Source organism: Musca domestica, unplaced genomic scaffold, assembly GCF_030504385.1.
Source record: "Musca domestica strain aabys unplaced genomic scaffold, Musca_domestica.polishedcontigs.V.1.1 1, whole genome shotgun sequence".
NCBI lineage: Eukaryota > Metazoa > Arthropoda > Insecta > Diptera > Muscidae > Musca > Musca domestica.
The window spans coordinates 34,197,860-34,223,351 of NW_026712114.1; the positions used below are offsets into that span (position 1 = coordinate 34,197,860).

Here is a 25,492-nt window from a genome sequence, read left to right on the forward strand (position 1 = left end):
TCCACTTCGTCCATCCACTGACGTCGCGCTAGAGCTACCGGTATCACGGTAACGAGCGATGATAGGAGACTCAAAAGATTTATTCACATTTAAATTCTGGAGTGTTCTAACGATTGCCACTTGTGGTTTTCCAGCCAAATATAAAGAAATCACACTATCACGCTTGAATTCCATCACGAATAACTTTTTGTCTAGAAAATTCTTACCAAAATACTTTTTTAAGGCCTGTAAACAATATAATGAGCCGTCACTGGAATAATTTTAACAGCTGTCGGAAGAGTGGCTTAGAAATGACAGCAGTCTGAAGTGGGTTGCATTTTTTTCATCTCACCCTGTATAGGTGACGAAAATGTCGGCATAACAACCTTTTAAATAAAAAGTTTCAAAATACATTTTATATAATACAGCTCGTTCTTATTTCACAATCTCGTACAAACTCGTTTGTGATGTGATATTATTTTTTATTTATTTGAAATATATATTGTTTTGAAGAATGTTGATGACATTAAATTCGATTCATATCATTAAGTACTTAAATGTTCTATTAAAAAGTCCTCACTTTAAACAAAACATCCATATAAACATAACTAGCAATTCAATTAACACCAGGCCAAATGTATGGCAGAATGCAAAAAACGATCAAAACTTTTTTATTTGAGAAATTGAAAAGAAGTCAGCGACACATTGCACAGATGGGCCTCCCTATGGCATAAAGGGTGGCTAATTAAAAAAAATTGAAAATATTCCATTAATTTACAAGAAGAATATGTCTGTCCATCGGAAAGGCATATTAAATAATTGCTTTAAGAATAAATGCTTGAAATGAAATATCATGTTACTTCGACTGAGTAGGGATGCCGACATGGAAAACACTTTCGATGAGTATCTTCTGCACTCATTGATTTCTGAAAGATGTTGATTTCTAAGAATATTTTTGAAGGATCTTAAGAACTATAATATTAGACGTTCGAAAGACCCTAAGAGCTACAATTCTCGTTTTTAGAATAGTTTTTAAGAACTTCCAGACGACCTTCAGGACCTTGAGGAACCTTCAAGGTTACAATCGTAAAATTTTAAAGCATGATTTAAAAACAAAAAAAATGAACGACTTCACCGCTTTAGTAGCGGAGTTTTTAGAAGACCATTCAGAGCTATAATTGAATTTTTTAAAGAATATTTTTCAAGGCCCTCAAAGCTATAATCGTGGATTTTTTAAAGAATATTTTTAATGGCCCTTAAGAGCTATAATCATGGATTTTTAAAAAATATTTTTTGAAGGTCCTTAGGGGCTATAATCTTGGATTTTTAAAAAATATTTTTTGAAGGCCCTTAAGTTATAATCGTGGATTTTTAGAAAATATTTTTTTAAAGGCCTTAAGAGCTATAATCGTGGATTTTTAAAAAATATTTTTTGAAGGCCCTTAAGAGCTATAATCGTGGATTTTTAAAAAATATTTTTAAAAGCCCTTAAGAGCTATAATCGTGGATTTTTAAGAAAATATTTTTGATGGCCCTCAAGAGCTATAATCTTGGATTTTTAAAAAATATTTTTTGAAGGCCCTTAAGAGCTATAATCGTGGATTTTTAAGAAAATATTTTTGATGGCCCTCAAGAGCTATAATCGTGGATTTTTAAAAAATATTTTTGAAAGCCCTTAAGAGCTATAATCGTGGATTTTTAAGAAAATATTTTTTGAAGGCCCTTAAGAGCTATAATCGTGGATTTTTAAAAAATATTTTTTGAAGGCCCTTAAGAGCTACAATCGTGGATTTTTAAAAAATATTTTTTGAAGGCCCTTAAGAGCTACAATCGTGGATTTTTAAAAAATATTTTTTGAAGGCCCTTAAGAGCTACCATCGTGGATTTTTTAAAAATATTTTTTGAAGGCCCTTAAGAGCTACAATCGTGGATTTTTAAAAAATATTTTTTGAAGGCCCTTAAGAGCTACAATCGTGGATTTTTTAAAAATATTTTTTGAAGGCCCTTAAGAGCTATAATCGTGGATTTTTTAAAAATATTTTTTGAAGGCCCTTAAGAGCTATAATCGTGGATTTTTAAGAAAATATTTTTTGATGGCCCTTAAGAGCTATAATCTTGGATTTTTAAAAAATATTTGTTGATGGCCCTTAAGAGCTATAATCGTGGATTTTTAAAAAATATTTTTTGAAGGCCCTTAAGAGCTATAATCGTGGATTTTTAAAAAATATTTTTTGAAGGCCCTTAAGAGCTATAATCGTGGATTTTTAAAAAATATTTTTTGAAGGCCCTTAAGAGCTATAATCGTGGATTTTTAAAAAATATTTTTTGAAGGCCCTTAAGAGCTACAATCGTGGATTTTTAAAAAATATTTTTTGAAGGCCCTTAAGAGCTACAATCGTGGATTTTTTAAAAATATTTTTTGAAGGCCCTTAAGAGCTACAATCGTGGATTTTTAAAAAATATTTTTTGAAGGCCCTTAAGAGCTACAATCGTGGATTTTTTAAAAATATTTTTTGAAGGCCCTTAAGAGCTATAATCGTGGATTTTTAAGAAAATATTTTTTGATGGCCCTTAAGAGCTATAATCGTGGATTTTTAAAAAATATTTTTTGAAGGCCCTTAAGAGCTATAATCGTGGATTTTTAAAAAATATTTTTTGAAGGCCCTTAAGAGCTATAATCGTGGATTTTTAAAAAATATTTTTGAAGGCCCTTAAGAGCTATAATCGTGGATTTTTAAAAAATATTTTTTGAAGGCCCTTAAGAGATATAATCTTGGATTTTAAGAAAATATTTTTTGATGGCCCTTAAGGGCTATAATCGTGGATTTTTAAAAAAATATTTTTGAAGGCCCTTAAGAGCTATAATCGTGTATTTTTAAGAAAATATTTTTTGATGGCCCTTAAAAGCTATATTCGTGGATTTTTAAAAAATATTTTTTGAAGGCCCTTAAGAGCTATAATCGTGGATTTTTAAGAAAATATTTTTTGAAGGCCCTTAAGAGCTATAATCGTGGATTTTTAAGAAAATATTTTTTGAAGGCCCTTAAGAGCTATAATCGTGAATTTTTAAAAAATATTTTTTTTTAGCCCTTAAGAGCCTATAATCGTGGATTTTTAAAAAATATTTTTTGAAGGCCCTTAAGGGCTATAATCGTGGATTTTTAAAAATATTTTTGAAGGCCCTTAAGAGCTATAATCATGGATTGTTTAAATAATATTTTTGAGGCCTTCAGACCTACAGTTGTGAGTTTTTTAAAGAATATTTTTGAATGCCCTTAGGAGCTATAATCGTGGATTTAAAAAAAGTTTTTGCAGGTCCTTAAGAGCTATAATCGTGGATTTTCAAAAAATGTTTTTGCAGGTCCTTAAGAGCTATAATCGTGGATTTTCAAAAAATGTTTTTGAAGGTCCTTACAGTCGTGGATTTTGTAGAAGACCCTTCAGAGCTATAACCGTTGCTTTTTTAAAATAATATTTTGAAGACCCTTCAGGTCTTTAATCGTGGATTTCTTAAAGAACATTTTTGAGGGCCCTTCAGAACAATAATCATGGATTCTTTAGAGATTTTTTTTGTGAGGGCCCTTCAAAGCTATAATCGTGGATTTTTAAAAAATATTTTTTGAAGGACCTTCTGAGCTAACAATATTTTTAGAAGGATCTTTAGTGGACTTTTTTACAGAACCTTCAGAGCTAAAAACGTGGATTTTTAAAAAAATATTTTTTGAAGGACCTTCATAATTCAGAGCTAAAAAATATTTTTGAAGGACTTTTTTAAAGGACCTTCAGAGCCATTATCATGGACTTTTTTAAAGAATCTTCAGAGCTATAACCGTGGACTTTTTAAAGGACCTTCAGAGCTATAATCGTGGACTTTTTAAAGGACCTGCAGACGTATAATCGGGGACTTTTTAAAGGACCTTCAGAGCTACAATCGTGAATTTTTTAAAGAATATTTTTGAAGGACATTCAGAGATAAACGTGGATTAAAAAATGATAAACCTTCAGAGCTATAATCGTAAATTTTTTAAAGAATATTTTTATATATTTTTTGAAATAATATTCATAAAAGGACTTTCAGATCTAAAATGTTTTTGAAGGACCTTCAGAGCTATAATCGTCGGCTGTTAAAGGATATTTTTTGAAGGACACTCAGAGCACAATCGAGGATTTTTTAAGAATGTTTCTTAAGGACCTATAATCGAGGATTTTTAAAGCATATTTTGGAAGAACCTTGAAAGCTATGATCGTGTATATTTTAAAGAATATTTTTTGTGAAGTATCTTCAGAAGTATAATTGAGGATTTTTGGAAATATTTCTGAAGGACCTTCAGATATACTCGTGAAATTTTAAAGTAAGTATTTAAAGGACAATAAAATTTATGATCCTGGTTGTTTAAAAACCAACAGGTTGGTCTTCGTATAGAAGACCTGCAGGTTGGATATTTTTGAAATGCCTTCAGAGCTACAGAATATTTGTTACAACGACCTTTAGACCTAAATCGTAGATTTTTTCAAGAATATTTTGAAAACTGTTGTTTTTTTAAATATATTTTCTTTGTTGAATTTTGTAAAATACTTTTTGAAGGACCTTCAGGGCGTACTCATCACTTTTTTTAAATATTTTTGAAGAATTCGCATATATTTTAAACAAATAATTTCAGGGGGTTTGTTGTTTCCGACATAGTAATCCCTAAATCATACCACCACATCACATTGGACACAAGTATAATGTCTAAGTGGTTATGTACCCATAACCACTAATGAAGAATGAACAAGAGGGCCAAAGTGGGAAGACCACAACCGCAGAAGCAGTTCATAAAATTATTTCATATGATTTGCATACGGAATAAATCTAAAGCAGCAGTCATAGGAGCTGAAAGAATGCTAAAAACAACAACAACGACGCCAACTAATAAGGAACACAGCCACAACAACATGTAGAAGCCAAGAAGTATGAAGGAGCAGAGCAGATCAAGGCAACACAACAAATGGGTGATATTGAAGAAATTGTATAAAAGATTGAGGTCTATCAACAAGAACAGCCAATAATAAAGTCATTGCGGAGGGGAGGCATAAAACCTGAAGTAAACTAGGGAGAAACGTCGACCCATCAGCTACTGCCAACTGATTGAATAAATGAATGAACTAAGGAAAGAATGAAAAAGGAACGAACCACTCAATAAAACTTCATATGAACGAACTGTCATAAGCATGCTTGCACCAGAAAGAACTGTTCAACAATGGCAGCAGTGTTAAGCATATAGTGTTTCTAGGGAGTAGCAACAACAGGAACAACAATAACAGCAACAATACTACTCGTTGTAATTGTTGAATCCATTGTTGTTTTAGTTGGTGTCAATGTTAAATTTCTGTCTATGCGGGTGGGTGGGTGTTTGCTTGGCGGGGTGCGGTAATTATTGAATACATCATCATCGTCGTTGCCGTTGCTGTCGCCGACATCGTAATCAGCAACATTGCAGAAAGTTATGAGCTAGCTGCTCAACTGCTGGCAATAAAGATGACGACTGTCTGATGTCTGTGTTATGAAGTGATATCAGAAAGAAGACATATTCGATATAAGTATGCACATTAAGTTAATAATAGGGTGTGACGAAAAAAATGTGTCCTTCAAAAGGTCATCTAAAGATATAAGACCTTTTGCAGTTTTTTAATACTCCTAACAAGTCTCGTGTTGATGAGAGAACTTTAATTGTTTTTTTAAAGATAGATTGGCTCTAAGATATTCTTAAGATTGAAAATCTTTTCAGGTCTTTTATGAATAGAAGACAATCGGATTTATGGTTGTAGTTATATTGAGAATATGTTCTAAAGGGCCATTGGAATAATATTTTTAGAGGAAGGAGTTTTTTAATGTTATAGAGGACATTTAGTTCTGATTCTGATTTTAAGGAATATTTTTAAAAAATCTTTAATGAATTGTTAGGAGTATTTTTAAAGGATCGTCAAAGCTATAATCGTGGACTTTGAATAATAATCTGGGGTTTAGAGTAGTTTTTTTATGGAACCTCAGAAATATTATATACAGGGTGAGATGAAAAAACAGCAACCAACTTCAAACTGCTGTCATTTCTAAGCCAATCGTCCGACAGCTGTTAAAATTATTCCAGTGACAGCTCATTACATTTACTTAAGCATTTTGGTGAGAATTTTCCAGAAAAAAAGTTATTCGTGATGGAATTCAAACGTGATTTCTTTATATTTGGCTGAAAAACCACAAGTGACTATCGTTAGACCATCCCAGCATTATAATGTGAATAAATCTTTTGTGTCTCGTACCATCGCTCATTACCATGATACTGGTAGCGTAGCCCAACGTCAAGGAAGTGGACGAATGAAAACAGAAACATCAGAAAAATGGTTCAAAAATAAGGAAGCGACTTGATCGAACTCGCGTCGCAATGGCTCGTGAACTAGACATATCACAATATTCCATTCAGCAAATATTGAAAAATGAACCATTGAAATTTCAAAAAGTGCAAGAACTTACACCGCAACAGAAAGAGAATAGACTCAAAAGAGCTAAAGAGTTGCTTAGCTTTGTCGAAAGTGGTGAACTGCCGAATTTAGTTTTCTACGATGGGAAAACATTTGTTGTCCAGCAGTTTGTAAACAAACAAAATTATCGTGTTTACTTGCCAAAGAGGTCAGCTGAAAATGTGCACCTTCGGTTGGCCACCAGAACTCAAGCGCCGGCCATGGTAATGGTGTGGGCCGCCATAACAGCCGATGGTCGTTCTCCGCTCGTATTAATCGACCGTGACATCAGAATAAATGCCGAATATTATCGCGAAAATATTCTGGAGGGTGTATTAAAGCCTTGGACATGCAAACATTTTGACCGAAGACCTTGGACATTCCAACAGGACTCTGCACCATCGCACTCAGCACGCGCCACCAAAGAATGGTTACAAAATTAGGTTCCTCGCTTTATTTCCAGTGCAAAATGACCACCAAAATCTCCAGATTCCAATCCGTTGGACTATTGTATCTGGAGTATTTTGGAAAGCAAGGTTGGCACTAAAAAATACCAAAGTGATGATCCCCTCAAGCAAGAGTTTCGCCGGGAATGGGCCAAAATACCGCAGAGCAACATTCGGGCAACGTGTGACGGTTTCATTGGCCATAATTCGTGCCAAAGGGGACCAATTCGAACAAATCTAAACTTATTTCAACCAGTAAAGAAAGTCCTAAAGTCGGGCGGGGCCGATTTTATGATACCCTACACCACTTTGCTAATTTAGTTGAGCTCCACTTAATAATTAAAAGTTTTTGTGGGAGAATTCAATCATACACGCTATGATTATAATTATAATTTAAAATTCAAAGGACTAAATATGCCGAAGCATTTGTATCTTTTAAATTCGGACTTGTATTGCCCATTTGGTGCGAAATTAATTAGAAATCGGATATGGGAACTATATCCAAATCTGAACCGATCTCGATAAAATTTGGCAAAGATATTTCGGAGCTGTATTTGATATATTTCCCTGAATATCGTTGTTACGGAGTGCATATTACGGCTGTGGGTAACAAATACAATAAATCGGATGAACAATATATATGGGGCTATAACTATATCTGAACCGATCTTCACTAAATTTGGCATACTACCTTCTAAACTAAATTCGGTCGTATGTGCCAAATTCCATCCCATTTGGACAAATATTAGATGTTTGGTGCACAATAAATGGTAAATCGGACGAAGTTATATATGGGAGTTATATCCAAATCTGAACCGATCTCGATAAAATGTAGCAAAGGTATTTCTGAGCTGCATTTGATATATTTCCCCAAATATTGTTGTTACAGAGTGCATATTACGGCTGCGGAGGACAAAAATAACAAATCGGATGAACAATATATATGGGAGCTAAAGCTATATTTGAACCGATTTCGATAAAATTTGGCATACTTATTTTCAGGCCTGATATTACACGTTTGGTGCACAATAAAAGGTAAATCGGACGAAGCTATATCTAAATTTTTACCGATTATCTCCAATTTCAATAGGGTTCGTCCTTGGGCCAAACATATGTTGTTTGCAAAATTTCATCTTAATCGGATAATAAATGCGACCTGCATTTTGTTCACAAGAATACATGGACAGACGGACTGACATGCATAAATCAACTCAGAAAGTGATTCTATGCAGATCATCAAAATGAACTATGGGTCTATCTCGTTTCCTTTTGCCTGTTACAAACAAATGCACAAAGATATAATACCCTGACCACCTTGTGGTGTAGGGTATAAAAATTTGATGTTATTTCCGACATTGTTTGCTTTCATTCTGTAAAATTTAAAAAAAATGGAAAAATTATGGCGTTTGACTTTGTTGCTGTGTTTTATCTCACCCTGTACGTCGTTAGCTGAAGTTACAACAACTGTGGAAATGGACTTTATTGTTCCACTCTTTTTGAATCCCTTCAAATTCAAAATTTACCGAAGAAATTCAGATATGTCACATATAAACGGAGGGAAGTATCCAATATAGTCCCGATTTGACACATCGTAACACACAACCCCCAAGGTTTAAAACAGAGAATACTAATACCAAAAACCTTTATTCATAAAAATGTCCACTCCTTCTGACACCTCTCTCACAAAGGGTCAACATATCTGCCGAAACACCGACTTAATGTTTTTAAGTAGTTGCACAGAATATTGATATAGGAATGTTGTAGATAATAATGTATGTTCCCACCATACTGAAAACTTGTCGACCATGGTCTCAATGAATCCTTTAATTTATATATTTTTAAATAAACTCCAAGAATATTGGTACATCTTTAATTTTGAACAATTTCAAAATTATTTAAATAGTTTGCATCTATTAAATCATTTATGTATATCTTTCCACATTTTCTTTATTAAAATAATAATGAATTTGGCCTTCTTTAATATTCTAATGGTTCTATCGCAATAATTTACTTGCCATAATTATAAAAATCCACAGTACATGGCAAACATTACTTAGTTCTCAAGTCATTGATGATTTTATTACCCTTTTCATTGTTTCTCCGTTGCTTTTTTCTTATGTCTTTTATCGCATTTCTACAGAAAGACATCTTTTAATTGAAAGCATTTATATTCGTGGAATAAATTATAAAGAAATTGATGAAAAAGTTCATGCAAGGCACCAAAATTCATTCTTCTGCTCCATCTCGAATGAAGAAAAAACTACTCTCCCATACGCACAGAATTGGTTTATGGCGACATACAGAGTCAGTCAGCCTGACGTTGCTCATTCATTCGATTAAAGATATTTTGCTTATTTTCTTCATCGCTTTGAGTTGTTCTGCGCTAAGGCGGAAAGAAGTATCTTTCTTGACTGGAAATTGACACAAATGACAAGTCATAAACTTGATGTACATTTGCTTTCAAAGAGAGAAGAGATCTTTTAACAAATTCTCCTTACCCCCACTCCTTTCCATAATGTGGAAATTGCAAAAGTGGGATTTATATAGAAATGAATGAAGCTCCCCAAGACCAGACGATGAGGAGAAGAGTCACTTTAATGCACCACATATAAACGAATACCTCCCCTCCCATATCAATGCAAGCAACCGTCGTTGTCGTCATCATCATCATCTTTTCACTCCACCACCCAATTCAGCGACAATTTTCACTTTATGATTTCATTTAATTTGTTCTTCGTTTATTTTCTTTCTTCACTTTTTATTGGTTGTTAAAGAATTATTTTTCTGTAATTATTATGGTTCGGCTGGTTATGGCTTTTATGATGACGATGATGATCGCTTGGCGATAAGAATGAAAAAATCAATTTATTTTCACTTTTATACGAGAAAGCTAATTGATTTGGATAAATGGTGGTCAAGCGGTTAATAAAAAACGTATATGACTTGAAGAACATTATTTTTTAAACGGTCTTCTATATTCGAAAACCCCGAAAAGGGGTCCAATTAACAGAATAAAGTTCTAAAAACTGGTAGGCCGAGAAAGGTTAAAAAAGTTAAAAAGTATCAGTCGGTTTACCCTCAGCCAGTGTTCGATTATTTAAATATATTTTGACTTCTAGGTAGGTTCCGAGGGAATGGGTCAATATTGTCCATTTCGTATCGGTCCTAAATAAATCTGATATAAATAGTGCAACGTGCCAGCTTTAGACTACATTGGTTACTTCCTCCATTATGTATGAAATGTGTGATAATTACTAGATGATGTTAAAATATGCGTGAGGTGCCAGATATATAGTCGACGGAAGTATTCCCTTCATCCTTCATACTTCATCTAATACAGATAAAAATATTGGTATGGCCAAAATTACAAGAAAATCGAACCTTTATATCCAATTTCAATCGTAAATTCATATTTATCCCAGGTTTCTGGTTGAGAGAGGCTTATTCACAAGTTATGACATTTTAAAGTATTGTGAAAATTGTGATCCTTTGTGGGTGAGGTACTAGACGGGGTTCGCAGATATATATCAATTCACAATAGATGTCGTGTAAGTAAAAATGTTTGGATGCTTATTTCGCTTTCTTTTAGCGTTTTGTTTTTCAAATCTTAACCCCAATGTGGGGGAGGTACCAGAAGAAATGGCCCGACACATTCGATCTTTATAACAGATCTTGTGTTGATGGAAATATGAATGGAATCGGATGTTAATTTCGCGTTTCATTAGTTTCATGGATATTCAAAAATTCTGAACCTTTGAGGTGCCAGAAGGAGTGGACCGATATATCCCATCTTTACAGCAGATCTTGTGTTAGTAGAAATAATGGGATGTGTGAAGTATGAAGAGACCCGGATGCCTATATCGTTGTGGTTATTCAATAAAGTTTGACCTTTTGTAGGTGAGGTACCAGAAGGAATGGTCCGATCTTGTGTTCATAGAAATAATTAGACGTGGCAAGTCTGAATAGAGTTGGCTGTTCATTTCGCCTTTTATGAACTTCATGAATATTCAAAATTTTGACCCTTTGTGGCGGAGGTACTGGAAGCAGTGGACCGATACATTCATCTTTACACCAGACCTTGAGTAATTAAAAATATTTTTTGAAGTGTGGACGTTGAAGGCATTCGGATTTTTACATCATCATCCGAGGGTTTAAATCCTTTATTTTGATGAGGCACGTTTTGGCCGTATTAAATGATATATACAGCGTGAGATAAATAAACTTCAAACGGCCAATGAAACCGTCACACGCTGCCCGAATGTTGCTCTGCGGTATTTTGGCTCATTCCCGGCGAAGAGCTTGCTTGAGGTGATCGACATTTTGGTATTTTTCAGTGCCAACCATGCTTCCCAAAATACTCCAGACACAATAGTCCAACGGATTGGTATCCGGAGATTTTGGTGGTCATTGTGCGCTGGAAATGAAGCGAGAAACCTCATTTTGTAACCATTCTTGGGTGGCGCGTGCTGAGTGCGATGGTGCTGAGTCCTATTGGAATGTCCAAGGTCTGCGGCCAAAATGTTTGCGTGCCAAGGCTTTAATACATTTCGCGATAATATTCGACATTTATTCTGTGCTTGAGTTCTAGTGGCCAACCGAAGGTAAACATTTCAGCTGACCTCTTTGGCAAGTTAACACGATGATGTTTTCTCATAGAAGAAAACCAAATTCGGCAGTTCACCACTTTCGGCCAAACGAAGCAATTCTTTAACTCTTTGAGTCTATTTTCATTCTGTTGCGGTGAAAGTTCTTAAACGTTTTGGAATTTCAATGGATTTACCCCAAGTTCATTGCAATATGTTCAGTTCGCAAGCCATTTTTCGGCCACTGCGACCCGGGCTTCGATCAAGTCGCTTCTTTACTTTTCGAACCATTTCTGCTGATGTGGCTGTTTCGATTTCCGTCCACTTTCTTGACGTGACGGTAACGAGCGATGGTACGAGACACAAAAGATTTATTCACATTTAAATACTGGAGTGCTCTAACGATAGCCACTTGTGGTTTTCCAGCCAAATATAAAGAAATCACACTATTACGCTTGAATTCCATCAGGAATAACTTTTTTCCTGGAAAATTTCCACCAAAATGCTTTTGTACGCTTGCAAACAATATAATGAGCTGTCACTGGAACAATTTTAACAGCTGTCGGACGAGTGGCTTAGAAATGACAGCAGTCTGAAGTTGGTTGCAGTTTTTTCATCTCACTATGTACATGTACGAAGTGTACAATACATCGTTCCTGGCACGCATTCCTGGAGCGGCTATAGCTAAGATGATATCTGATCAAATGCATTGACCAATTATCTCTCAAATAATACGACTTAAGAATTTTTGGTAATCTTTTTAAATAGTTGACGGACGGTACTGGTTGCAGCACTGTCCCGAGAATTCTGTTATGAAGCACTAGCATCAAACTCAGTTGAAAAACTATGTATGCGAATGACAGAGTTGTTGTTAAATTTCAGAAATCAAAGATTTTTAAAAACGAATCATACTATATTTAATGCAGCTGCATAAATTATATTGTTAATATAAATGATAAAGGCAAGGATGACGTAGACTCACTGGTATCATAATTAACACAGGGCATTCCAACATTAATTTAAATTCCGATCCAAACGAGTTTGGAGAAAACAATCCGCACAATAGTGAAATAATTCAAACCACTTAAAATTTTAAATCGACAGTTGCTATTTGAATCTTTTTATAAAAGGGAAGTTCTCTACATTCAATAGCAAAAATCGTCCTTACATACCAATATCCTAAAAATACATGAATCAAATGTTAAAAACAATATCAACTCTTTTAGAACCAATGGATTCTAGACCATGTTGGAATCTGAACAAAAATGAATGGTGGACATTGTGTGTTTTATTATTTGGGATATCTCAATTCGTCCTTGTATGACAAAGTTTTCACAGATGTATGTTACCATCGTATCGTTATGGTGTTATGCTATTTTCCGGCTTAAGTTGAGTTTAGGGCTAGGGTCAGATTGACCTGAAATGTTTACCACGTGTAGATCTTTTTGGAAAATGAAAAAATCCAAAAAATTGTTTTTGTACCGGAACTTTTCGAAAAACCCAAAAGTCGAAAATGGGCTCATTATGGGGTATTAAAAACATAGCCTACACCCTGCCCATTCCAAAATGGTGCCATAGGTATTGATATCTCTTGTAGTTCCGTAGACATTAGTGTTGCAAATCATGAAATTGGAATTTTCTCCACTAATATATATCTAACCTTATAGCTTTGTAGTTCCGAAGATATTGACTTTAAAGTCGAATTTCGACTACATACAAAAATTACAATGTTTAGAAAAACTATGGATCGCGTAGTCGGTGTTGAACATACCCCCGAGGAGAAAATGCGAAGAAAAGCCGAATACCGGCTAACTACAAAAATTAAAATGTTTAGAAAAACTAAAATCCCCGATCGACGTAAAAATGCTTAGATACAAAAGTGGGTACTTTTGTAGCTAAAATTTTAAAATGATCCGAGCATAACGCATAAACTCAACTTGCTCTCAGAAATTCATTGAATGGGATAACGTTCCGAAAAAGTACTCTTTTCGCACTCTTCTAGAATATATACAAATAAACGTATATGAATAATTTTTGGTACCTAAAGAAATAATGTTCAATAATCACAAACGGACTTGCAAACAAAAAGGCCCACGGTGTGATCAAAATTTAACTAAAATCCGATTTGAAGACTTTCCATTTCGATTAAATCAACATTTTATTTTTTATTCGCTTTAACACAACAACTATGAGCTATAATCTATCAATACGATGTAAACAGTTTCGGCCTCAAATTTAAACTGCTCCCTCACACATTAGTCCTTTGGGTCATGTGGCAATTTGAAACCAACCATATCGGCAGTTTCTCGCACAGTTCTTTCGCCTCGGCCATGAAACTCCTTGTACAGTTCATTGTATTTACGAATGCTGGACAAATAGGTTTGATAGGTCTGTGCCAAAGACAAAGCTTCATCGCGGGCCTTGCACAGTTGTTGATCTGTGGTTTGGAATTTTTTGTATTGAGCCAAAATGTAACGGGAGGCCAGGTTGTTCTTTATACAGCCATTTGGAGAGGCGGCACGAAGTTCTGCCAATAAACCGCGTAAAGTTTTGACAGCAGCCATTCTATTAGAAGGGAATGACATTTTAAGAGTTCTAATTAACAATCCGCAAATTATTTGTGAGGAAATCCATGAAAACTTACTTGAAGTTGATTATTAAACAACACAAACAGAACCACACTACAATCAATAAGTTTTTTTTCCTCCTTCGATTAAATAAACAAACAGCTGTTACGAATTACGGCAGCTGATTGTCAAATGTGAGAAATGTCAAACGTACAGTAACGAATGAGTACCACTCGTTGTAATTCTACTACTCGTTGGTAAATATTTCAATTTGAACCGTTTATTTACATATGAAACTCAGTTATTCGAAGTGCCAAAGCAATACAACAGTAAATATTTGAACACCTCCACCATTGGGTAAAGAAAAAAAATTTGTATAAAGGTATCTGAATTCAAACGTGTTACACTTTAAACTACGAATATCAGTAAAACCGTTCGGATAAAGCTGTTAAACTTTTCAAAAAAAAAAAACAAACCAGTAAGGAAAGTCCAAAAGTCCGGCGGGGCCGATATTATGATACCCTACACCACTTTGCTAATTTAGTTGAGCTCCACATAACAATTTAAAGTTTTTATGGGAGAATTCAATCATACACGCTATGATTATAATTATAATTTAAAATTCAAAGGACTAAATATGCCAAAGCATATGTATCTTTTAAATTCGGACTTGTATTGCCCATTTGGTTCAAAATTAATTTGGAATCAGATAAAGATATATATGAGATCTCGATAAAATTTGGCAAAGATATTTCCGAGCTGTATTTGATATATTTCCCTGAATATCGTTGTTACGGAGTGCATATTACGGCTGTGGGTAACAAATACAACAAATCGGACGAACAATATATATGGGAGCTATAGCTACATCTAAACCGATCTTCACCAAATTTGGCATACTACCTTCTAGACTCAATTCGGTCGCATGTGCCAAATTCCATCCCATTTGGGCAAATATTAGTTATATATGGGAGCTATATCCAAATCTGAACCGATTCTGGACAAATCCGTGATAAAATGTGGCAAAAATCATCAAGACACCGAATATCCGGAGTGAACCTATGTATACTAAGTTCCGCCACCGAAGCTAAAACCCATTGCGAACTACAAATGCCAATTTTTAGACAAATCCGTGGAAAATGTGTCAAAAATTATCAAAAAAGCGAATATTGGAAGGTACCTTTATATGGGGGCCATACAAAAACGTTAACCGATATATCTCATTTTCAATACCAACCACCCTAGACACAATGCAAATTGTTGTGTCAAATTTTGTAGTCTGTATGATGTGGACTGTATTGTGATACCAACAGACAGACAGACTTAATGACGGACATCGTTAAATCGACTTAGAATTTTATGCTGATCATGAATGAATATACAAGGTGAGATGAAAAAACTGCAACCAACTTCTTACTGCTGTCTTTTGTGTCTCGTACCATCGCTCGTAACCGTGATACTGGTAGCGTTGCCCAATGTCAACGCTGAACATATCGCAATATTCCATTCGGCATATATTGAAAAATAAGCTCGGAGTAAAGCCATTGAAATTCCAAAAAGTGCAAGAACTTACACCGCAACAGAATGAAAATAGACTCAAAAGAGCTAACGAGTTGCTTCGCTTGACCGAAAGTGGTGAACTGTCGAATTTGGTTTTCTCCGATGAGAAAACATTTGTTGTCCAGCAGTTTGTAAACAAACAAAATGATCGTGTTTACTTGCCAAAGAGGTCAGCTAAAAATGTGCTCCTTCGGTTGACCAACAGAACTCAAACGCCGGCCATGGTGATGGTGTGGGCCGTCATAACAGCCGATGGTCGCTCTCCGATCGTATTAATCGACCGTGGCATCAAAATAAATGCAGCGCACAATGGCCACCAAAATCTCCGGATACCAATCCGTTGGACTATTGTGTCTGGAGGAATTTGGAAAGCAAGGTTAGCACTAAAAACACCAGACGTTCTTCAGCTGCAATGGATGGGTGGATGCCGAGGAAGGCATTCATACTGTACTTGGTGGCATTTATGACTGCATGGAATGGTTCAGGTCTATTTGAAAGGCTTCATGTAAATATCAATATCATTGGACTTCTCTCTCTAGATCGTGCACGTCCTTCATGACACGCCTGGATTGGGGAGTTTTATCCACCATATTATAATTCGAATGACTTCCACGATAATACTCAAGCAGGTAGTGCAACGAAAGCATATGGTTATGCTGACGTACCGGAAGGACGTTCTCGACACCCTATCGCAGTTTTGAGGGCAACATTCTGGCAGATCTGAAAATTCTTCCTCTGCGTAGCACTTTTGTTCACAGGCCGTACTAAGGTCGCATAGCTGACCAGAGTGCAACCTATCGCGTTATAAGAGGTCAACAAGATATTCTTGTCCGTACACCAAACGGATTGACCCGAAACCACAACATCGCAGTTTCGACCAACGGCTGCAACCTCAGTGTATACATATTCGGGTCTTTCAAACTTTGTTGAGGTCCTTGACATCCTTGACTAGTAAGACGCGGTTTCTTATCCGTCGACATGAATGTAGACCACACAGTAAAGCCACTTCTCTGTCACTTCTTCCGAATGATAGACAAATATTATTCCGTGAGCATCCAACAAAACTGGTTAATTTACGGGGTACAAAAGGTCGCTTATCCTCATGGCGAAATTTAATCCTGGGGTAGGAATCCTAGCAGGTCACTGCAACATAAGGTTGATTATTTCCGAATGGGCCGGCAATTACACTGACTACTGTAGGCTCTGTCAGGATGATGAGGAGACTGAAACGTTTGAACATTTGCTTTGGAATTGTCCGATTTTGTTCGGTGTAAGTCTTATGGGAGCACAAATTACCCCCGATTTGACTTCCATCTACGATAAAGAACCAGCAACTATTCTACACCTGGTCAGGAAATAAAAGTGACTAAAACGATACGATAATATCCCAACATGAATAATAACATTTTATTTACAACCCTCACCTCTAATCTATTTCTGTGTACTATTTTTCAATTCTTCTCTACATATCTCTCACTCTATTCCTTTCTTTTATATATAGGTTGAACCTAATGAACCATTAGGTCTAACTCAGCGTATCTTTTTACTTCTATTGTCAGTTCTTTGACTCTGTGATATAGCGGAGCTCATTTTCTCTGAAAATCCCATGGAAATTTTTTTGGCTATCGAACATCGAATGGATTTGGTAGCTTTCGGATTTGTATAATTGAATTATTTGAATTCTTGAAGATATGGCTCCCAGATGTAAAGGATTCAGACAGTCTATAAATAAAACTGGGATGGGTTGAGACTAGAGAAATCTCGTAGGTCGTATAACTTAATTAACTCATCTTCACACATATCATTTCAAATACCGAATATAAAATAAGTTATCATTTTAGCAAAGGATTACCTAGCCTTCGTATTATTGCTAGATTTGTTAAATTGTATTAGCAACATGTTTATATGCTATATTCAGTATCTTGCTAGTGAGAAACCAACATTTGTCGTTACAGATAAAGACCTATAAAAAGTGACAATAATTCATAAAATCCGTCGGCAATATTGGGCTATGATAAAATATTCCAAAAATATAATGTCCCTGAAATTAGCTTTATGTAAAGGGTCTGTTTCTGTATGCCGATACGAAAGAGGATGCGTTAGAATCAACCATTTTAAATGTGTATTTTCTTTCGCATTCATTTCTTTATCGATTTACAAAAATATACCCTTAACTAAAACTAAGTTTAGGGCCGTAAACATTTTTATTGCCTAAATAAATTCGTTATGTAAATCTTCTTTTTTTATTTAAATGACATATTTGCTTACCACACTAATACTAAACTTATGGACAATTAGTTTGTAAATTCAATCCCGCCCACTAAGATGACAAAACAACGTCATCCATTTTGACATCATTATCATCCTTGTCGATACTCAACTCCAGAACAACATCCTCATCTATGGACATGAGCTCCTTGATGCTCTTGGCATCATCATCGTCTTTGATTTCAATTTTCTCCACAATATCACGTTCCATAAAACCACGTCTACGGCCAGTTTTTCCAGACTGCGATCCAGATTCAACTTCATCATCACTAAGACCATCGAGTAAGGTTAAATTAATAACATTTGATTTATTCGATCCTGAACCGACAATTTCTTCATCATCACTTTTACTAGTTTCCTCATCACTGGAACTATCTTCCGCCAATTGAGCTTCCAGCTCACGCACTGCATACATGAGAACAGAAAAATCTTTTTGTCTCTTTTCAAATTTACGTTCCAATTTCATTTTCTTTTCATTCAATTCGGCCAACTCCTTTTGTAATGATTCGATGTGTTTTTGTGTCTCCTTGCGATCCGGCTGCTGTTTAATCACCTTGGCCAATTGGTCATATTCCATTTTATTTTTACGTATTTGTTTGGCTGTTACTAGCTCTTTTTTGCTTTCTTCGATCTCCTGTTTGGCTGCTTCAATGTTTTTCTCAATGGTCTGTGATAGCTGCTGATAGTTTTCCAATTCTTTGTCAATCATTTGGCTGGTTCGTTCCGTTTTGGCTGCAGCGAACTGACATTGGGCTAATTGGGCCATCAAGCGATCGTAGATAATTTGGCTATAGAATTTTTGCAAAATGGGATAAATGTTGTGTTATTAAAGATGGGGAAATTGTCTTAAATGTAGTCGTTGGCTTATAGCTATGAATGAATTTCATGCAAATGAATGGATGCTTGCGGCTAAATTTATCGTATTGAACCCATAATCGACAAAAAGATAATAAATGTAATGTTAACGATGAAATTTCATTATTTCGTCCATAGAAAGTAAAACAAAACTTTTTTCCTCGGAAGACTTAATTTGATAAATAAGCGAGGATGTTTTTTTAGTAATGGCCATCGCAAATTAAATAATATGTATTACAGCAGTCCATGATGTGTTCCAACGTTGATAATTTAAAATTTTTACCCGTGGACTACTAAATTACTTGAATAAAATACTTCAAATCGTATACCCTTCAAATACTATCCACAAATTCTTTTGAGGCTACTTTAGCAGTCCAAAGGCTAATTCCATCACGAATAACTTTTTTTCTGAAAATTTTCATCAAAATGCTTTTGTACGTTTGTAAACAATATAATGTGCTGTCACTTGAATAATTTTAACAGCTGTCGGGCGAGTGGCTTAGAACTGACAGCAGTCTGAAGTTGGTTCCAGTTTTTTCATCTCACCCTGTGTAAATAGTAACGCAAATACGTGGATGGGTCTTGAAAAATTTCAATGTACAATCTATGGTTTAGAACCCAAAATAAATTGGTTTTATGCGAATGTGGGAACATAACCTGCAAATTTTGGAGTTATATACACTAATAATACCATATACAAAGCTTTTCATTCCGCTTCAGTTTTTTGCAGATAAAATCTGAACTAGAAAGACGCAAACTGACCAAGTAAAAATAATATCAATCAGTCGGTTAGCAACCCCTATGCCATATTGTCCAAGTGTTTAAAAATTAGTATTTAGGGAAGCAAGTTTGATATTCTATCCAAGAAACGGAAGAGAATATAGAGTCCCTAACGATGGACATTACTAAATAGCACAGAACTAACGTTTATTTCGAAAAACGCATAGTTTCAATAGCTCCCTTCTTTAAATATTGACAATAATTTAGAAAAATGCACTGAATAAACACTTGCCGAAGTCCAGGATTGTTCGAAAGGAATACAGTTGTTGAGTTCAGAGAGTCACCCTCCACATATGCAAGTATTTCATAATTCAATATATATTTTTCAATTAGTAAGAAGTGTTTTTAGATTTAAATTTACAAAATTAGGCTAAAAACACGTACGCTCCTAATAACAACCTACGGAGAACTTACCGCACAGGTGTACCAAGTATCGCCATAAATAATGTATTGTGCTTCTTAGATATAAAGCAGCCTCTTGAACAAAGACCTGTCAGGCAGACCAGACCAATACGTATCTGAAACAGCAGCCCTGACAAAATCGTTGTAGTCAATGGATACCCCTGTGGGAACGACTCTAGTTTAGTAAAAACTCTTCGATTGTTTCGAAGTTATTTTCCAGAGGTAGGTATTTTTAGCCTGATTCCAGAAAACTAGCTTATGAAAATACCTATCCAACAAGTGGTCACATTATGGGGTAAGTGGTTATAGTTCTGAAATTATAGTCAAATTATCGATTTCTTGGACCCGGTTTTTTTTAAAAACCCCCAAAAAGTCAAAAAATGGCCCATTATGGGGGTCAACAAAATTGATGCTAAATTATAGCTGACACCTTTCCAAAATTCTACAATTTGTGCTAATCCCTTTTTCGGGTCCAGATATATGGGTCTTTCCATCCGCATAACCCGATTCTAACCAGTTTATTAAAATTATGTTCTCAATAAAAAAGGTTTATTTCGCGTAGCCGTCGTTTGATACAAGCACCAAATTTAGAAAACTTTGATTCATGTTAGCCGGTATTGTACATAATCAGAGAAAATCACAAGCCCCGGCCGAAGTCTGGCTATTTACAAAAAGTGTTAAATTTAGAAAACTTTAGTTCGCGTGAGCCGGTGTAGGACATACTCAGAGGAGAAAATCTAAAGAACGGGCCGAAGACCGGCTACAATATTGTCTTTGTCGGGTAATTGGACCTGGTTCCAGTCGGGGTCTTAAATCCGGGCTTTGGGGTTAAAAATCGAAAAAATTGAAGAGTTTTTAATAAGCTAGAGTTAAGTCTCTTGAATGCAGCTGGTAGATGTGGAAATTAAAGCACGGTAATGCTATCAATTTAACACATATCCTGACCAAATATGACCAAATTTAAGTTGTCAATGAAGCGATGGGCCTTCTATGAAATTAGAATGAAAAAAAAAAAGATCAACACTCACTTGTTTTCCGGTGAATCGTTCTTTGAATACATCCACTTCAGGAACTGTTTCAACAGCATATTAAGACGCCGGTCGTCGCCTGTGCCATCTCCATCAATCAGGAGACGTTTCTTGATAATTTCCTCTAAAAACAATATGATATTAATTATTTCATTTACAATATAGTGACAACAACAAACCATCTGTCATTTTTAATTGATTTTTTAAGTAGTTGTAATAAAAAATTTAACTTTTTCCCCCGAAATGTATTCAAAACGCCACACGAAAAGGGAGAAAATAAAGAATGGGCAATAAATGCTCGTTGCAAAGCCAATTTGGCTTTGTTTACGAATGAGAAATGGGGAAATGTTACCATCAGCTGATGATTTGAAACCGAAGTCGAGCAATGTTGTCGGCGACGGCATACTGGAGTCTAGTTAATTCAACAGCCTGTTCCACGATCTCGAAAGAAAATTTGTGCGAACGAAGGCTACTCACTCACTTTCGTATAAGAATGCGTTCCACTAACTTTCGTTCTTTCTTTCGCATAGCCTTACGTGATTCAGTGTTGCTAAATATTTTTTTGGAAAAATTAATCGCGAAATAAGGCAAAAAAAAGCGCCAAATGTCTAATTTAAACGCGAAAAAGCAGCAGTGGCTCTGTCTCAGCTGACATTTCAGTTGTAAACAAACAAATTGTAAATAAACAAACAAAATAAAATTTCTAGTGATTGTGTTCAAACTATTTGTGCTCTTAGAAAATAAAAAAAAGAATATTTCCGTAGCCCTATTTTTTATGGATGATGTGGAGGAGGTTCAAAATGTGCCACGGAGGCATTTAAGAGATGCTTCGAATTTATTTGAAGTACCTAACAACCAGTAAGTATGATTGTATTTTTACATTTTTGAAATAATAAAAAATAATTTTTCTAGGTTTGTGGCCAATTTTCGTGTGTCGAAGCAAGTTTTCGGGCTCTTTTGGATATGATGGAAGAGAAGTGGGTGCCCGGTTGCAGAACTACCCAAATCCGCCCCGATTTAAAACTTCTTCTGCTGCTTCCAAAAATTGGCACTCCTCTGGCGAACACAGGATTCTCCTCCATATACCCGCAGCTGTGTAGTTGATGATTTTTTCGTGCTGGAATTGAGAAAATAAAAAAATATATATTTGTTGTTCACATATTAAATTGCATTTATTATTTTTACTTACCTTTTTGTTTCTATTTTGAATCAAGCAATGTTTATGTTAAAACAATTTTCCTTAATTGTTATTATACGATAGCAAACACACAAGTGACTGATTTTGACATTTGTGTTCGCATGCGTACGAAAGAAAAAAGATAGTGGAACGCAAAATTACACTGAAATGCTTACGTTTTCGTTCGCTTTGATTTTCGTGCAAATTTTCGTTCTGATGGATTTTAGTGGAACGGAAATCAGCTGTTTGTCGTGTAAAAGTTGTGCGAACGTGTTCTTTCGATATCGTGGAACTGGCTGCAAGTGTATAATAAAAAAATCCTCTTGAAGGAGTTTTAAGGTGAGAATAAACAAAGCGTACATCTGCTTGGCTTAAAGGTGAGAATATATGAAACGTTTTTTTGACAGGTCATCAGGTGGCTGCTTTGTGAAATAACAAATAAGTTTTATGGTGAAAATACATAAAAGGCCTATTTAACTGGCTTAAAGGTGAGGATGCATAAAACGCTCTTTTGACTGGAAGTTTTAGGTTTACTTAGTTCGATTTTGGCCCTGCCCCTTTGTTCTTTGACGAAAAAGCCAGCCGATGGCTTAGGTGGACGCATGGTACAAAAGATATCAAGGTAGGGCTATGATACCATATGATTTCAATTTTTTTATTTTCTTGGCTTAATATGTCATCTTTATTTGTTTATGTAAGTGTTTTCTTTTCAATAACAAAAAAATTGTTCAGAAAACATTCAAATTCGGATGTTTTCAAAGAGTTTTTGTAGCAAAATAATCCTTCAGAGATATATAGAACCTGGTTTTGAAAAGAAGTGTTGACCTTTCATTCAGTTTTCGCGGTTTTCAATTATTTATTCAAAATAAATGCAACAAGTTGTTTTACCTTGAATTCATTGTACCATGGGTGGACGCATGGTACAATGAATTCAAGGTAGGGCAGAACTACCATATGATTTCAATTTTTTTATTTTCTTGGCTTAATATGTCATCTTTATTTGTTTATGTATGTGTTTTCTTTTCAATAATAAAAAAATTGTTCAGAAAATATTCAAATTCGGGTGTTTTCAAAATGTTTATTTCAACGTATGCATCTACAAAATCTAGAGTTTTTGTAGCGAAATAATCCTATAGAGATATGTAGTACATGATTTTGAAAAGAAGTTTTGACCTTTCATTCAGTTATCGCGTTTTTCAATTATTTATTCAAAACAAATGCAACAAGTTGTTTGATTTTTTATTGTTTTGATACTAATTCTGACATTACAAGCCAAACAGGTAGACCTCTATACTTGCAATTTTTTCAAAGTTGACCTATCTTCTCTTCATTGTACCATGGGTGGACGTACATAAAGAGTTTTTTTGACTGACATAAGTCATCGGCTGACCTGTATTATTCTACCATGACAAAAATATATCATTCGACAAAGACGTTTGCTCTGTTCCTGAACCTGCAAGAATATCCTAGGTTTGCAATTTTTTTTGATATCATAGAGGGTATTGGTTATCTTAGTAAAAACTTTTACATTCTTGCAATTCTAGAACAGACCAGTTGCCATGGTAGGAGAATATTGGTAGACGCATCGATTCATCTGCTGGGACAATGAACTGTCCAACCATGGTACAATGAAGAGAAGGTAGGTCAACTTTGAAAAAATTACAAGTATAGAGGTTTACCTGTTTGGCTTGTAATGTCAGAATTAGTATCAAAACAATAAAAATTCAAACAACTTGTTGCATTTATTTTGAATAAATAATTGAAAACCGCGAAAACTGAATGAAAGGTCAACACTTCTTTTCAAAACCAGGTTCTATATATCTCTAAAGGATTATTTTGCTACAAAAACTCTAGATTTTGTCGATGCATACGTGAAAAAAACATTTTGAAAACACCCGAATTTGAATGTTTTCTGAACAATTTTTTGTTATTGAAAAGAAAACACTTACATAAACAAATAAATATGACATATTAAGCCAAGAAAATAAAAAAATTGAAATCATATGGTATCATAGCCCTACCTTGATATCATTGTACCATGTGTCCAACCAATTTTGGAATTGAAAATGTTGAATGAAAAATTATTTAAATTTGAAAAAATGTTTGAAAAATGCGTATTATAATTACCTCCGAATGACGTCGTATAAGAAATCATATAAAAATCTACTTATATTTGAAAAGACATTAAATTTTTTTTGACATATTAATGGTCCCTAGCGTTGATGCATCTACCTGTATTCTTTTACCATGCCAGTTGCTACACTTTGCATTCTAACAACAATAAAAAATTAACAGCCTGTTCCACGATCTCGAAAGAAAATTTGTGCGAACGAAGGCTACTCACTCACTTTCGTATAAGAATGCGTTCCACTAACTTTCGTTCTTTCTTTCGCATAGCCTTACGTGATTCAGTGTTGCTAAATATTTTTTTGGAAAAATTAATCGCGAAATAAGGCAAAAAAAGCGCCAAATGTCTAATTTAAACGCGAAAAAGCAGCAGTGGCTCTGTCTCAACTGACATTTCAGTTGTAAACAAACAAATTGTAAATAAACAAACAAAATAAAATTTCTAGTGATTGTGTTCAAACTATTTGTGCTCTTAGAAAATAAAAAAAAAGAATATTTCCGTAGCCCTATTTTTTATGGATGATGTGGAGGAGGTTCAAAATGTGCCACGGAGGCATTTAAGAGATGCTTCGAATTTATTTGAAGTACCTAACAACCAGTAAGTATGATTGTATTTTTACATTTTTGAAATAATAAAAAATGATTTTTTCTAGGTTTGTGGCCAATTTTCGTGTGTCGAAGCAAGTTTTCGGGCTCTTTTGGATATGATGGAAGAGAAGTGGGTGCCCGGTTGCAGAACTACCCAAATCCGCCCCGATTTAAAACTTCTTCTGCTGCTTCCAAAAATTGGCACTCCTCTGGCGAACACAGGATTCTCCTCCATATACCCGCAGCTGTGTAGTTGATGATTTTTTCGTGCTGGAATTGAGAAAATAAAAAAATATATATTTGTTGTTCACATATTAAATTGCATTTATTATTTTTACTTACCTTTTTGTTTCTATTTTGAATCAAGCAATGTTTATGTTAAAACAATTTTCCTTAATTGTTATTATACGATAGCAAACACACAAGTGACTGATTTTGACATTTGTGTTCGCATGCGTACGAAAGAAAAAAGATAGTGGAACGCAAAATTACACTGAAATGCTTACGTTTTCGTTCGCTTTGATTTTCGTGCAAATTTTCGTTCTGATGGATTTTAGTGGAACGGAAATCAGCTGTTTGTCGTGTAAAAGTTGTGCGAACGTGTTCTTTCGATATCGTGGAACTGGCTGTAAATTTG

The 25,492-nt window shown here is 34.9% G+C and overlaps 2 protein-coding genes and 3 long non-coding RNA genes across 5 annotated transcripts; 2 read left to right on the forward strand and 3 right to left on the reverse strand.

Moving 5' to 3' along the window:
- Positions 1–13,636: 13,636 nt before the first annotated feature.
- On the reverse strand, positions 13,637–14,269 carry LOC101890587 (protein FMC1 homolog). Its single transcript, XM_005180003.4, has 2 exons — positions 14,148–14,269; positions 13,637–14,068 (listed from the first exon to the last, which is right to left on the reverse strand). The coding sequence occupies exon 2, from the start codon at positions 14,065–14,067 to the stop codon at positions 13,759–13,761; it is 309 nt and encodes a 102-aa protein (XP_005180060.1). The 5' UTR covers position 14,068; positions 14,148–14,269; the 3' UTR covers positions 13,637–13,758.
- A 3,581-nt stretch (positions 14,270–17,850) lies between these two features.
- Positions 17,851–21,245, reverse strand: LOC101890417 (THO complex protein 7). The gene is made up of 3 exons (XM_005180002.3): positions 21,143–21,245; positions 20,964–21,087; positions 17,851–18,686 (listed from the first exon to the last, which is right to left on the reverse strand). The coding sequence occupies exons 1-3, from the start codon at positions 21,150–21,152 to the stop codon at positions 17,951–17,953; spliced, it is 870 nt and encodes a 289-aa protein (XP_005180059.1). The 5' UTR covers positions 21,153–21,245; the 3' UTR covers positions 17,851–17,950.
- Positions 21,246–21,392: 147 nt separating this feature from the next.
- On the forward strand, positions 21,393–22,129 carry LOC131802234 (uncharacterized). Its single transcript, XR_009342106.1, has 2 exons — positions 21,393–21,821; positions 21,876–22,129. It is a non-coding gene; the product is annotated as an uncharacterized LOC131802234 (long non-coding RNA).
- Positions 22,130–24,422: 2,293 nt separating this feature from the next.
- On the forward strand, positions 24,423–25,174 carry LOC131804585 (uncharacterized). The gene is made up of 2 exons (XR_009343190.1): positions 24,423–24,865; positions 24,921–25,174. It is a non-coding gene; the product is annotated as an uncharacterized LOC131804585 (long non-coding RNA).
- Positions 24,824–25,492, reverse strand: LOC131804617 (uncharacterized). The gene is made up of 2 exons (XR_009343197.1): positions 25,198–25,492; positions 24,824–25,125 (listed from the first exon to the last, which is right to left on the reverse strand). It is a non-coding gene; the product is annotated as an uncharacterized LOC131804617 (long non-coding RNA).